The 14473-nt window shown below is 39.9% G+C and overlaps 1 protein-coding gene across 33 annotated transcripts in view; it reads right to left on the reverse strand.

Moving 5' to 3' along the window:
* Positions 1 to 7558, reverse strand: part of CAMK2D (calcium/calmodulin dependent protein kinase II delta) — a 322125-nt gene extending 314567 nt beyond the window's left edge. For 23 of the 33 annotated variants that reach the window (XM_033215084.1, XM_033215075.1, XM_033215091.1 and 20 more), the window contains exons 1-2: positions 6635 to 7370; positions 4961 to 5055 (exon numbers count right to left, since the gene is read on the reverse strand). In XM_033215084.1, coding sequence (XP_033070975.1) covers positions 4961 to 5055; positions 6635 to 6699 — 160 coding nt within the window. In that variant the 5' untranslated portion in view covers positions 6700 to 7370. Of the gene's footprint in view, positions 1 to 4960; positions 5056 to 6634 lie in introns of all 33 variants that reach the window. The other 10 variants (XM_033215078.1, XM_033215092.1, XM_033215067.1 and 7 more) reach the window with 2 other exon arrangements.
* Between the last annotated feature and the right edge of the window lie 6915 nt (positions 7559 to 14473).

Below are 14473 nucleotides of genomic sequence, written 5' to 3' on the forward strand. Positions count from 1 at the left end.
AAGAAAAGCCCAGTACATATAAGATTTCTAGTAATTTGTGATTATTACCATTAAAAAGATCCATAAAAGGTGATATACTGCTAAATTTTAATTTTTATATTCAGTTTATTCAACATTTCAATGGAAATGAGAAGAATTAATCTAATTGGCTAAACAAAGTTCTCACACAATCAGGTAGAGGTTTATACTAGTTATTAATATCACAGTACGGCACCTGACAACAACTTTCTTTATTAAGTTTTCTTTATTTAATGAAATACAGAAAAGGATTATATTATTTCCTGTAAGTGTGGATATACTTTTTTTTATTATTTGTATCTCCTAACTAGTTTTGAATAGCAGTAATGTTTTCATTCAACAAAAGAAGAAAATGAATGTTTAATATCAAGACCTATGAAAGAATGTAAATACAACTAAACGTAAGTAAAGGATACAAAATAATAAGGATGACACATGCCACTTCTGGGTCCATAACTGAAGAGTTGGGGATATTCCATGTACAAATATAAAAATGATTTATTAATTTTTTTCTTAAAACACTGTTCTTGCCAAGAAACCTTCAAATTTTAATTTGTCCAAATTGTTCCAATTTGCCAAATCAATAATGTATAATCAGAACTTAATCCATCTATATAGTTTCGGTTCTACTTCCAATTCAAGACAAGTAACCCTGAAGTTGAGAAATAACAGTACTTTCTTGACTACATGGATGCCAAAAATAAAAGAAAAGTAGCAAGAATTAGTTTTTAACATCCCTTTTATAACATCAAAAAGGGTTACTTAGGGATATATATATATATGCAGATATACATATATACACACACACACATTTAGATTTTATAGATGAGGCCTAATTTTGTATACATGGGCAAGTAGTTTTATAAAGTCCTGATTCATGTACTACTAATATCACCAATTTAGGAATTAATAAAACTGATAAAATCAAAGAATATCAAAGTGACTTAACTGATTAAGCCTGAAGTTTTACAGAAATATAAAATGAAATCCCTTTTAACTTTAGCAATGGAGTAGAGGTAACATATACTTGTAATAACTTATTTTTTAACCCTATACTATAATGTACTATATTTTACAAAAACAGCGCCTGTGGCACATCAGACTCTATATAAACAGTCAAGTGGTTTCTAACGATCAAGAAATACACTGGAAGATGAATGTCAAGAAGCCATTACTTCCACATAAAATATTTTACCACCTCGAGGCTTTGAAATGCAAAATAAACCATAGGTACTATTTCTAAAGATATCTGCCATCAGAACCATCAGTCCACTGGATTCTGAACTGCAATCACAGCTCTTCTTGGACTTTATATAATTTGACAACAGTGCACAGTTCTAAACATGTATAAATAAACAGAATATCAAAACAGCAGAAAAAGTTGGCTTTTGTTAAGTACTACCCTAACTGTGTTTGGGATTAAAATGGTGTAATTTCTAATTCTCATGGTGAAAATATAAGGCAAAAATTCTATTATCATTATTCAACATTTACTAAGCATGCCCTCAATGCCCATCTAACAAAAACTTTATAGAAGATAGAAGTTACCTATAAAATATAAGATGCTTGAGATGCTTCCATACTACTTTTTATTTTCAAAATAAGGGAAATTATATATGAGTGTATTCATTTACATGCTCAGTATAGTATAATGAATGTTCTATGCATGCACATGCTAACACAAAAGGTAAGAAATTCTTCAATTGACTCAGAGTTCCCCAAATATGGTATGTATGACTAACAGCTGAGAGGAAATACAACTGAAACTGTCTGCTGGAAATCCATTAAAATCTAGGCACAGAAAAATGCCTGGTTGACAGTATAGTTGGATGTGCAAATTTATGCAGGAATGTAACCAAATTTTTGGCAATTCCCTCGTGGTCTTAAATTTATTAACAATAGCCCTTTCTTTTTCAGTTGTAATGTTATATTTAAAGAACATTAGTGGAGTTGGAGAAGCTGCCTGGTCCTTAAAACAAATAGACTAAAGGCTTGGGTATACAGACTCATGGAATTTCAAATACAAACAAAAATTTGCACAAAAAAAGTATGTTCCACAAAAGTTGCCATATGCAACTCTCAAAAATCAGTACCTTAGAAAAAACAAGCATACTATTTTGCAATTCATTTTACATTTGCCTTTGAATATATTCATTATTTTTAAAAATTTTTCTGCAAAAATGGTTTATTTGGATCATTATTTTCTCCGAAACGAGTGTCATTAAAGAATTAACATGTTAAGACATATCCTCTTAATATACTACTTCACAGATTTATTTTCAGTATTTGCTTGTTGTTAGGAGTAAATTAAGTACTTAACACTTACAAGTCATTCAACAACTATATTTGATTCTCGTTACTCTGTACTGAGCCCTTTCTACGCCCTCAATTCTGTGGAATGTTATATCAAAAACTGAAAACATGGTATTTTTTTCTTCAGGAGTTTATAATTCAATATGAGTACAGGTTAAACAAATGAATTCATTCAAAGGCACAAATATTCTACAACCAGCTCCAATTAGTGTTACAATATAAAATAAAATTGTTGACCATTTTGAAGGAAAAGTTCTGTAATTTTTCAGAAGAACAATAATAAGAGGTAAAATTGACACAATACTTTGCAGTTTAAGAAGTGATTCTTATTAAATTCCCTGAATCCTCAGAACCCCCCATGAGACTCCATAAGTATAATTTCCCATTTTACTGGTGAAGAACCTGATATCCAGAGAAGGAAAGAGACTTTATACCTAATTAGTAGAGCAAAGATTCAAACGTAGTTCTCATAGCTAAATCAAGGCTGCCACTGGATTTATAAGTTCTTTCACAAAAGTAATCTAATATGATCATCATGACAACTTTATTAGATAATAATAGTAGATAATATTCATTGACTGCATATTGTGGGGTAGGTGCTATTCTATGCTATGTTAATTCATTCATTGCACACAAAATCCTATGAGGAAGGATTCTGTTATTACTCCCATTTTACAGATGAAGAAACTGAGGCTCAGAGAATATAGTTATCATGCCCAAGATCACACAACCAGTAGGTATATGCATCAGAAGTTAAACTCAGAGCCTTTGGTTACAGTATTAATAATGTTCTTCTCCACCAGCTCACTCTTAGGTAGGTTAACATACAACAGGTTAAGAAACTTGCCCAAAGTCACAAGGAAAAAAAATGGCAGAGAACAGGCAAGAAGAATGTCTCCTAACTCTTCACCCTAGTACCTTTTCCTAAGTAGAGTAATTAAAATCATTAAATCCAGAAGGGGTAAAAAGCTTTGGGACACGTAGATAGTTCTTTGAAGCAGAATATGAGCAGGTAAGGAACACTGGTGGAGTAGCAAGGAGAAGAGATTCCATCAGGCCAAAGAAGACTTCTCCTCCACAGATTGAAGGGAAAAGAGAGTAAAATATATGTGATAAGGCCCAAGTATATTTGTTATTTTGATTTAGGGAGCACAAATTCAGATGAGTGAAGAGGGATGGCTCTAATTAAGAAAATTAGTAAAAGTGAAGCACTACACTGATTTGTTTTGAAAGAAACACCACCAAAAATCTTGGAATAGGTATTGTAATCCTTTCAAAAGAAACGATACCTCCACCACAGCCAAAATTATCTAGCACACAGAAGAAAATAAGAGAAGCACTGAAAGATTCTAACTACACATTTTCATTTCTTTAACTTAAAATGACACTTAGAGTTTAGCAATTCCTTTTCACTGTTAAAACCTTCCTGTGGAGTAGAGACTAAGAGAACATAATTAACATAATATCCTTCTCACTAGTTTTCATACCATGATTCTATGGTGCTGGTTACTTTATAGATCTTCCTCAGAATCATGTCAAAATCAGATGAAGGAAATTAAAACAACATCCCATGCAAATGGATAAACTAAAATACCAACCTAATCCTAAAATGCATGTTAAAAGTAGAATTTGCAATAAATATGGAAAAACTAATCATAGCAGAGACCAAAAGCAATGATGCCAGGACTTTGGTAAGAAGCACTTTTGAAAAGACATATTAAATGAGGAAAACTAAACCTAATGGAATTTCTTCTCTCATTACTTGAAATAAACCAGGTCACTGAGATGAGCTTACACTATGGTATTTTGTTCATTTTCATTTCATTTTTATTTCATCAAACCATAAATTCCCATGGAAATACCTCAGACACGTGCCCACAATAATTGGAATGCCTAACATTTCAGCATAAGTACTTTTGCATGAGTTCAACTAAATAAAAAGAATGCAGTGAGAGTCCTCCAAGTTTTTTGCTTATGTCAACAGCTATTTTACGAGTATGAATTATCTCTGTAGCTATAAACTACACGTGTAAAATACATTACATGAGTCTGTGTGAAGCCTTAACGCGAAGATCAAGTAAAGGTCTGAGCTGCACACAGAAAACATCAAAATAAAACTAAACTTCCTAGAATATAGCAATCATATTTTTTTCTTATCAAAGCTATTACTGTTAAATATACCTTGATGAATTAAGTTCAAGTGTAACTACAATTGAAATATATGATTCAACTGAGCTATGACCTATTTTCCTCCCAAAAGCAAAAGGGAATTATGACAGTTGTGAGACTTATATTTTTCCATTCCATGGTCTTTCTAAAAGTTATTTTATACTTAAACTATAAGCAAAATGCACCTGCCATTTATTTGCTTTAAAATATAGTTATTCATGCTATTGCCCGTAGGACAGATAGAATTTTAATAGCAATGTATCGAATAATAATTATATCTTTCCATTTATTTTTAAACTGTACAGACCAAGAAGCATTCAGGAAGAAAATAATCTCAATATGTAATATGATACCTAAGTCTAAAATTCAGTTATAACTACGATATATTTACATACAACAGAACCTATAATCAACATGACATATACAAAATTAACCAATATATGTGGTTGAAAATACCCACCCCTAGCAGAAAGCTTTTTGGTGTTGATAATTTTGGCAGCATATTCTTGTCCAGTAGGAATTTTCATACATCTTCTCACCACTGAGAATGCCCCCCTGGAAACCAATAATTAGCAGGTCATTAATATAACAGATATAACATTCCATTAAAAACTTTATAAAATCTGAGCATTTGTATTGATTTTAGTGGATTGCCAGTGAAGTACAGTAATATCCAGTAAATGAACAATTCTTCCTGGAAACCTAGACTTTCTTTAATGTTGAAGAATAAAAGTAAATTTTATCTAACTGGGAGCACACATTATTAATCAACAAAATGAAAGGAACTGCCAATTATGACCGCTCTTGTTTGCACAAAAAATTTGAAAACATTTTACAGTTCACACTCACAGCACCAAATGCTCTGAGAAAAACCCTGCACAGAAGAGAGCAGAGGAAGAGCAGCAAAAAAATCTGCTGCCTGCTTACTTTGGTAGGAAACAAAAAATTAATGTGGTTCCAAGTAAGTAAAGATGGCGATTAATTTCATTAAAATATCAATCTTGAGCACATTAGTGTGGTTTAACAAATCCTGATATGGTGATTTCTCTATGCCTTGTTTTGGGCTGGGGGAGGGGAGAGATTTGAATTAAGCTGCTCTTCCGACATATTCTCCATGTTTTAACACCAGACAATATATACATACATATTTTTATTACCTTCAAAAATATTTACCTTTCCTTTAATTACAGTATAAACCAACAACACACATATAAACCCACCCCTTTCATAAAAGTAACAGTCTAAACTAGTGAAAGAGGAATTGGGTTTGGGTTCAATGCTACTAAAATCAGCATTCACAGCTCGGCCCCTAGGTCCCTTTACACAAGTCTAGAGTAGATCTCCTGCCTCCTTCCCTAATATCTCCAAGTAGTTCTGCCAGTCGGGTAAATGAGGTGGTTTTACACAATGCTAGGCTACTCTAAAGAGCGCTCTCAGTCTCCAGAGGGCTTTTCCGCTGCCTGTATAAATAAATCCTCCCAGAGAACGCAAAGATGCACACGTAAATCCTAGGAAGAATGATGGTGAGCAGTAATCTGGTGCAAAGAATAACAGTGGATATAGGGCAAGGGGTTGGGTTCTGTTGGGTGGCCCTTTTCCTGGACAGAACAACTACTGGATGCGAAATAGTCTCCATGCCAAGTTGAACTTTCGGCATCAATAAATATGGCACCGTCTGAGGCTGTGAGTTCTCCTCAGTACGGCCGACACGCTAACCAGGAGGCATCTCTACTTACAGAAAACATGATGTATGTTGCATTTTACATGGGTTCTAATTTCCTCTCCAAACACACATTACACACAGGCACGCGCGCACACTTCTCAGGATGACAGCTACAACTGCAGAGATCGTAAATTCACTAAGTCTCTCAGTGCAGAAGGGTGGGGGACCGGGAGAAGGTGGGCTAGGGACTATCGAAATGAGCCACAGTCGGGGCAAGGGTCCTACGCCTTCTGTGCTCCCTCCCCTTACTAAGACAGCACCTTCCCCAGAGCTGACAAACCAGGGGCCCTCGTCCCACTCCTCTCGTCTCCCAAACTCCCTCGCCCCAAGACCGAGGCCGGTGGGTCGGGGGCAACGCGACCCGCCCTCAGCTGGAAAAGGGACAAGTGGATGCCGGGCAAAGGCGCTTACTTTCCAAGCTCCTCGAAAAGCTGATACTCGTCCGTGAACCTGGTGCAGGTTGTGGTCGAAGCCATCCTTGGTCCGGGCTGTGCCCTGGCTGGGAGCGCGACGGACGAGAAGCGAGCAGACGCGCGGCTAACCCCGGGATTGGCCCCGCGGCGCTGTCACCCAGGGCCGCCCTTACTTTCCTGGTCCGAAAGTAGCTCGCCCGCGAGGGAGTGTGCGCAGGGGCGGGGCGGGAGGGGAGATGACCAGAAACGGTGGCGTGGGGTCTCCTCCCCACGGTCCGCCGATCCTCCTCCTCCTGCGGGCCTCGCTTCCTTCTTCTCCACTGGACGCTCCACCCGCCCCTTTTCCAGTCCCTGTCCCCAAATACAGGGGGTAAAGTACTCAAGAAGAGGGGGCCGGGAAATGGAAAAACAGCCGGACACGGGGCGAGTGGCAAGCAGTTGCGAAACGATACGCACTGGAGGCAGGAGGGGTAGAAGCAGAGCGGAGGGAGTCCGAGGGGGCGGAGGTGGAGTGCAGCGGGGCAGAGGCCGCGGAGCCCGGAGTGGACCGCCAGAGCCCAGCGGCAGCTGTCAGCAGGCTCAGGCGCGGGGCGCGCCGGGGCTCGGGCGAGCGTGCGCGCCCGGGGCCGGCTTCCCTCAAGCGGGCAGCAGCGGCTCCAGCGAACCGAGGCACCTTGACTGCCTCGCGCTGCTCACGAGCCCGCGCGGCTTCAAGACGGCGCAGCAAGAGAAAGAGCGCTCGGCTCGGACGAAGCCTCGTCTGCTGTCCCCAGGCCTCCGTCTCCTCCCCCGGCGCCTCCTCCCGCCGCTCCCTCCGCCTGCCAGCACCCCCTCCCTGGCGAAGCCCCCTCCTCGCTGGTCCCACACCTCCCTCTAGCGACTCCAAGCGTGTCCCTTCGTGGATCTCTCGCTATCCCTCCTTCGGTCGCACACACAAGCACACCCGTCTAGGAGAAACCAGGTGGGTGGAGGAGGATGTGCGGGGGAGAAGCCTGGAGGTTTGGGTGAATGAGGCGAGACGTCATTTACCCATTTAAACCCGCACAGAGAAGCCTGCCTCAATCTGGGGCTGACTGAGCGGGAAGATGCAGGGCAACTCGAGGATGGCCCCCGGCTGCCGCCCTTGGTCGCGGAAGCCCACGCCCCTGTTTTGCGCGCCGGGCACCAGTGACTTCTCCAGGCCGGCTGCCGGGCCACGACACCCGGTGTGGCCGAGCAAGGGAGAGCAACCACTTCATCTCCACGCCACTCAAAGTTGACACAGCAGGGGCCGGATGTGGGCTGTTCATTGCTCTCAGAGAGGGTCCCAACCCTTCCCACAGCCACCAGCGACTGTTGGGGCAAAACGCAACCTCAGCGGGGTTCACTGCGTCGCCAGCTCCCCAGAACCGGGCGCAGGTTGTCTCCCTCCCCCGCAGCGCCTTCTGCAAGGGGCAATGACGACCCCTGAGCCACATTTCACTTGCCACCTCCAGGCCCACCTCCCCCGCTGTTTTCCAGGATGGTGGCTGAGACTCTGGCAGTTCCCAAAGGCCTTTGCTTTGGCTGTGAACGTTAAAAGAATGAAAGCAAAAACTCCACCACTCAACCACACCTTCCCTTCCCTTCTGAGTAACTCCCCTGTAACCTCAGTAAGTTCTGATAGTAAGGCGAGTTCTCGCGATATTTTCCACTCTGGCGGCCGGGGCGAGGTAGTAGGAAGGTTGGGTGTCGGTCACGCGACCCGGTGGGGGCTGACGTCATTCACATCACGTAAACGCGTCTAGCCTGTTTCGCTTTGCAAAGGGAAAAAGGAAAAGGGGAGGTCGTGTGTACTTGGCTTTCAGCCAGATAGTGGGACTTGAGTGCACTCCGTAAATGGCTATCTGAAAAACCACTTAGTGGTTCAAGAATGTGTCCTTCCCTTTAGAATATCTGCCATTGTTTGCAGTAGGAGGGGAAAAAAAAGTATGCATTACAATTTAAAATAGATAAATTACTGCCGATTGCTAGAACGACTTCTGGGCCCTCTTTCCCGTTCTCTTTAATGAAACTATGCAATTGTAAATTTAGACGCAGACCGAAAACACCGTTATGGACGATTTTTAAAAAATTACTGCCTTTTGTTCTACAGCACCGGACTATAAAAACCTTGCAATCCTGTTGCTAATTTGCTCGTAGTATTACTTCATAGACTTAAAATTTCACAGCTGAAAGATAAAACATAACTTGCAAACACAAGAGAATCTAAGATTTCAAGGCGCTGCTGCTTGCTCCCAGAGACTATTAATTGTTACTTTGTGGTCATAGATTATCCTAATTCCTTTTTTCCTGATCTGGGGAACACTTCTGCCAATGACTGAGCTTTTACTGAAGTACTAAAAATGTTCACAAATTTTAGTGTTTAATACAACAAAATTGAAGTTCGCATGTTGTTTTGATTCCCAGCCATAAAAGGCAAGGAATAACTGTGTAAAATGTAGTGCTATAGAAAAAGATGATACCAAAAATTGCATAAAAGGAATATGATCTCTAAATATTAATAAATGGGCTATAAATTGAAAAAAACACACAATTTGGTCTTGGCTAAAGATTTTTAATATCTGAATTATTTAGCAACGTGGCTCCAAGGTGTTAATGAAATAATTTAATATGTTTCCCTGAATCTAAGAATGAAACAGAAAAGGTAAAATTAAAACAATAAATAAAGGTAATATAAAAGTTTACATCTGGGAAGAAAATTGTTTCTTAAATATTCAAGTAATGGAGTCTACATAATTACAGTATTTATCTCAGTTATTTAAACTACCAATAATTGTAAATGCTTATAATTGTACAGTACAATAAAGGAACTATAAGTTTTAATACTGATGTATTATTAGACAATAATTGTGTACATTCTTTACAGCAAACACTGCGTAAGCTGTACGTGCTCTTTCTTTGATTTATATTTTAGACTAAATATTTCTCTTATTTGAACAAATATTTACAGTTATTTCTGAAGTTTGAACCTCCTTAAGAAGTAGTCAGATTAGCCGGGCGCGGTGGCTCACGCCTGTAATCTCAGCACTTTGGGAGGCCGAGGCGGGTGCATCATCTGAAGTCAGAGGTTCGAAACCATCCTGGCCAACATGGCAAAACCCTGTCTCTAATAAAAATACAAAATTAGCTGGGCATGGTGGCGTATGCCTGTAATCCCAGCCACTTTGGAGGGTGAGGCAGGAGAATCACTTGAATCTGGGAGGAGGAGGGAGGTTGCAGTGAGCCGAAATCACACCATTGCACTCCAGTCTGGGCAACAAGAGCAAAACTCCGTCTGGAAAAAAAAAAAAAAAAAAGTACTCAGATCAAAGATTTTGTTGTTGTTGTTCTACTTCAACATCATTTCAGGAATAGCTACAAAATAGAGTTAAATTCTAAAAAGTGTAGAAAGTGTATACCTATAAACAGAATAACACTGGATGTTAGTGCCAAATGCATTTACATTTCATTATATATGCCTTATTAACTGCATGTCTGATGAACATGGTGGGGGAAGTTGAGAGGGAGAGTTAGTGAATAAAAAGTTAGTCATTAAAGTTGTTAACGATAATTAGGCAGGTTTTATTCAACGGGGTCCAGGTGATCAGAACCACTGCAACCAGGTCTTGCAGGAGTAGAGAGAGATTGGACTCATTTCCAACTCTTTTTTTTTTTTTTTAATACTTTAAGTTCTAGGGTACATGTGCACAATGTGCAGGTTTGTTACATATGTATACATGTGCCATGTTGGTGTGCTGCACCCATTAACTTGTCATTTACATTAGGTATATCTCTTAATGCTATCCCTCCCCCCACCTCACAATAGGACCTGGTGTGTGATGATCCCCTTCCTGTGTCCAAGTGATCTCATTATTCAGTTCCCACCTATGAGTGAGAACATGTGGTATTTGGTTTTCTGTTCTTGCTACGGTTTGCTGAGAATGATGGTTTCCAGCTGCATCCATGTCCCTACAAAGGAAACGAACTCATCCTTTTTTATGGATGCGTAGTATTCCGTGGTGTATATGTGCCACATTTTCTTTCTTTCTTTCTTTTTTTTTTTTTTTTTCTGAGGCGGAGTCTCTCTCTGTCGCCCAGACTGGAGTGCAGTGGCGCAATCTCGGCTCACTGCAAGCTCCGCCTCCCGGGTTCCCGCCATTCTCCTGCCTCAGCTCCCGAGTAGCTGGGACTACAGGCGCCCGCCACCTCGCTCGGCTAGTTTTTTGTATTTTTAGTAGAGACGGGGTTTCACCGTCTTAGCCAGGATGGTCTCGATCTCCTGACCTCGTGATCCGCCCCTCTCGGCCTCCCAAAGTGCTGGGATTGCAGGCTTGAGCCACCGCGCCCGTTTTCTTAATCCAGTTTGTCACTGATGGACATTTGGGTTGATTCCAAGTCTTTGTTATTGTGAATAGTGCCGCAATAAACATGTGTGCATGTGTCTTTATAGCAGCATGACTTATAATCCTTTGGATATATCCCCAGTAATGGGATGGCTGGGTCAAATGGTATTTCTAGTTCTAGAACCTTGAGGAATCGCCACACTGTTTTCCACTATGGTTGAACTAGTTTACAGTCCCACCAGCAGTGTAAAAGTGTTGCTATTTCTCCACATCCTCTCCAGCACCTGCTGTTTCCTGATTTTTTAATGATTGCCATTCTAACTGGTGTGAGATGGTATCTCATTGTGGTTTTGATTTGCATTTCTCTGATGGTGAGTGATGATGAGCATTTTTTCATGCGTCTGTTGGCTGTATGAATGTCTTCTTTTGAGAAGTGTCTGTTCATATCCTTTGCCCACTTTTTGATGGGGTTGTTTTTTTCTTGTAAATTTGATTGAGTTCTTTATAGGTTCTGGATATTAGCCCTTTGTCAGATGAGTAGATTGCAAAAATTTTCTCCCATTCTGTAGGTTGCCTGTTCACTCTGATGGTAGTTTCTTTTGCTGTGCAGAAGCTCTTTAGTTTAATTAGATCCCATTTGTTAATTTTGGCTTTTGTTGCCATAGCTTTTGGTGTTTTAGACATGAAGTCCTTGCCCATGCCTATGTCCTGAATGGTATTACCTAGGTTTTCTTCTAGGGTTTTTATGGTTTTAGGTCTAACATTTAAGTCTCTAATCCATCTTGAATTAATTTTCGTATAAGGCATAAAGAAAGGATCCAGTTTCAACTTTCTACTTATGGCTAATCAGGTTTCCCAGCACCATTTATTAAATAGGGAATCTTTTCCCCATTTCTTGTTTTTGTGAGATTTGTCAAAGATCAGATGGCTGTAGATGTGTGGTATTATTTCTGAGGGCTCTGTTCTGTTCCATTGGTCTATATCTCTGTTTTGGTACCAGTACCATGCTGTTTTGGTTACTGTAGCCTTGTAGTATAGTTTGAAGTCAGGTACCGTGATGCCTCCAGCTTTGTTCTTTTGGCTTAGGATTGTCTTGGCAATGCAGGGTCTTTTTGGTTCCATATGAACTTTAAAACAGTTTTTCCCAATTCTGTGAAGAAAGTCATTGGTAGCTTAATGGGGATGGCATTGAATCGACAAATTACCTTGGGCAGTATGGCCATTTTCACAATATTGATTTTTCCTATCCATGAGCATGGTATGTTCTTCCATTTGTGTCCTCTTTTATTTCACTGAGCAGTGGTTTGTAGTTCTCCTTGAAGAGGTCCTTTACATCCCTTGTAAGTTGGATTCCTAGGTATTTTATTCTCCTTGAAGCTATTGTGAATGGGAGTTCATTCATGATTTGGCTCTCTGTTTGTCTGTTACTGGTGTATAAGAATGCTTGTGATTTTTGCACATTGATTTTGTATCCTGAGACTTTGGTGAAGTTACTTGTCAGCTTAAGGCGATTTTGGACTGAGACCATGGGGTTTTCTAAATATACAATCATGTCATCTGAAAACAGGGACAATTTGACTTCTTCTTTTCCTAATTGAACACCCTTGATTTCTTTCTCTTGCCTGATTGCGCTAGACAGAACTTCCAACAGTATGTTGAATAGAAGTGGTGAGAGAGGGCATCCCTGTCTTGTGCCAGTTTTCAAAGGGAATGCTTCCAGTTTTTGCCCATTCAGTATGATATTGGCTGTGGGTTTGTCATAAATAGCTCTTATTATTTTGAGATACGTTCCATGAATACCGAATTTATTGAGAGTTTTTAGCATGAAGGGCTGTTGAATTTTGTCAAAGGCCTTTTCTGCATCTATTGAGATAATCATGTGATTTTTGTCTTTGGTTCTGTTTATATGATGGATTACATTTATTGATTTGCATATGTTGATCCAGCAGTGCATCACAGGGATGAAGCCCAGTTGATCATGGTGGATAAGCTTTCTGATGCGCTGCTGGATTTGGTTTCCCAGTATTTTATTGAGGATTTTTGCATTGATGGTCATCAGGGATATCGGTCTCAAATTCTCTTTCTTTTGTTGTATCTCTGTTAAGCTTTGGTATCAGGATGATGTTGGTCTTTTAAAATGAGTTAGGGAGGATTCCCTCTTTTTCTATTGATTGGAATAGTTTCAGAAAGAATGGTACCAACTCCCTCCTTGTACCTCTGGTAGAATTTGGCTGTGAATCCATCTGGTCCTGGACTGTTTTTGGTTGGTAGGCTATTAATTATTGCCTCAATTTCAGAGCCTGCTATTGGTCTATTCAGGGATTCAACTTCTTCCTGGTTTAGTCTTGGGAGAGTGTAAGTGTCCAGGAAATGATCCATGTCTTCTAGGTTTTCTAGTTTATTTGCGTAGAGGTGTTTATAGTATTGTCTGATGGTAGTTTGTATTTCTGTGGGGTCGGTGATGATACCCGTTTATAATTTTTTATTGTGTCTGTTTGATTCTTCTCTCTTTTTTCTTTATTCGTCTTGCTAGTGGTCTATCAGTTTTGTTGATCTTTTCAAAAAACCAGCTCCTGGATTCATTGATTTTTTGGAGGGTTTTTTGTGTCTCTATCTCCTTCAGTTCTGCTCTGATCTTAGTTATTCTTGCCTTCTGCTAGCTTTTGAATGTGTTTGCTCTTGCTTGTCCAGTTCTTTTAATTGTGATATTAGGGTGTCAATTTTAGGTCTTTCCAGCTTTCTCTTGTGGGCATTTAGTGCTATAAATTTCAGTCTACACACTGCTTTAAATGTGTCCCAGAGATTCTGGTATGTTGTATCTTTGTTCTCATTGGTTTCAAAGAACATCTTTATTTCCGCCTTCATTTCCTTATGTATGCAGTAGTCATTCAGGAGCAGGTTGTTCAGTTTCTATGTAGTTGAGCAGTTTTGATTGAGTTTCTTAGTCCTGGGATCTAGTTTGATTGCACTGTGGTCTGAGAGACAGTTTGTTATAATTTCTGTTCTTTTACATTTGTTTAGGAGTGCTTTACTTCCAACTATGTGGTCAATTTTGGAATAAGTGCTATGTGGTGCTGAGAAGAATGTATATTCTGTTGATTTGGGTTGGAGAGTTCTGTAGATGTCTATTAGGTCCGCTTGGTGCAGATTTGAGTTCAATTCCTGGATATCCTTGTTAACTCTCTGTCTCGTTGATCTGTCTAATGTTGACAGTGGGGTGTTGAAGTCTCCCATTATTATTGTGTGGGAGTCTAAGTCTCTTTGTAAATCTCTAAGGACTTGCTTTATGAATCTGGGTGCTCCTGTATTGGGTGCATATATATTTAGGATAGTTAGCTCTTCCTGATGAATTGATCCCTTTACCATTATGTAATGGTCTTCTTTGTCTCTTTTGATCTTTGATGGTTTAAAGTCTGCTTTATCAGAGACTAGGATTGAAACCCCTGCTTTTTTTTGTTTTCCATTTGCTTGGTAGATCTTCCTCTATCCCTTTA

The sequence above is a fragment of the Trachypithecus francoisi genome, unplaced genomic scaffold, assembly GCF_009764315.1.
Source record: "Trachypithecus francoisi isolate TF-2019V2 unplaced genomic scaffold, Tfra_2.0 Lachesis_group1, whole genome shotgun sequence".
Lineage (NCBI taxonomy): Eukaryota > Metazoa > Chordata > Mammalia > Primates > Cercopithecidae > Trachypithecus > Trachypithecus francoisi.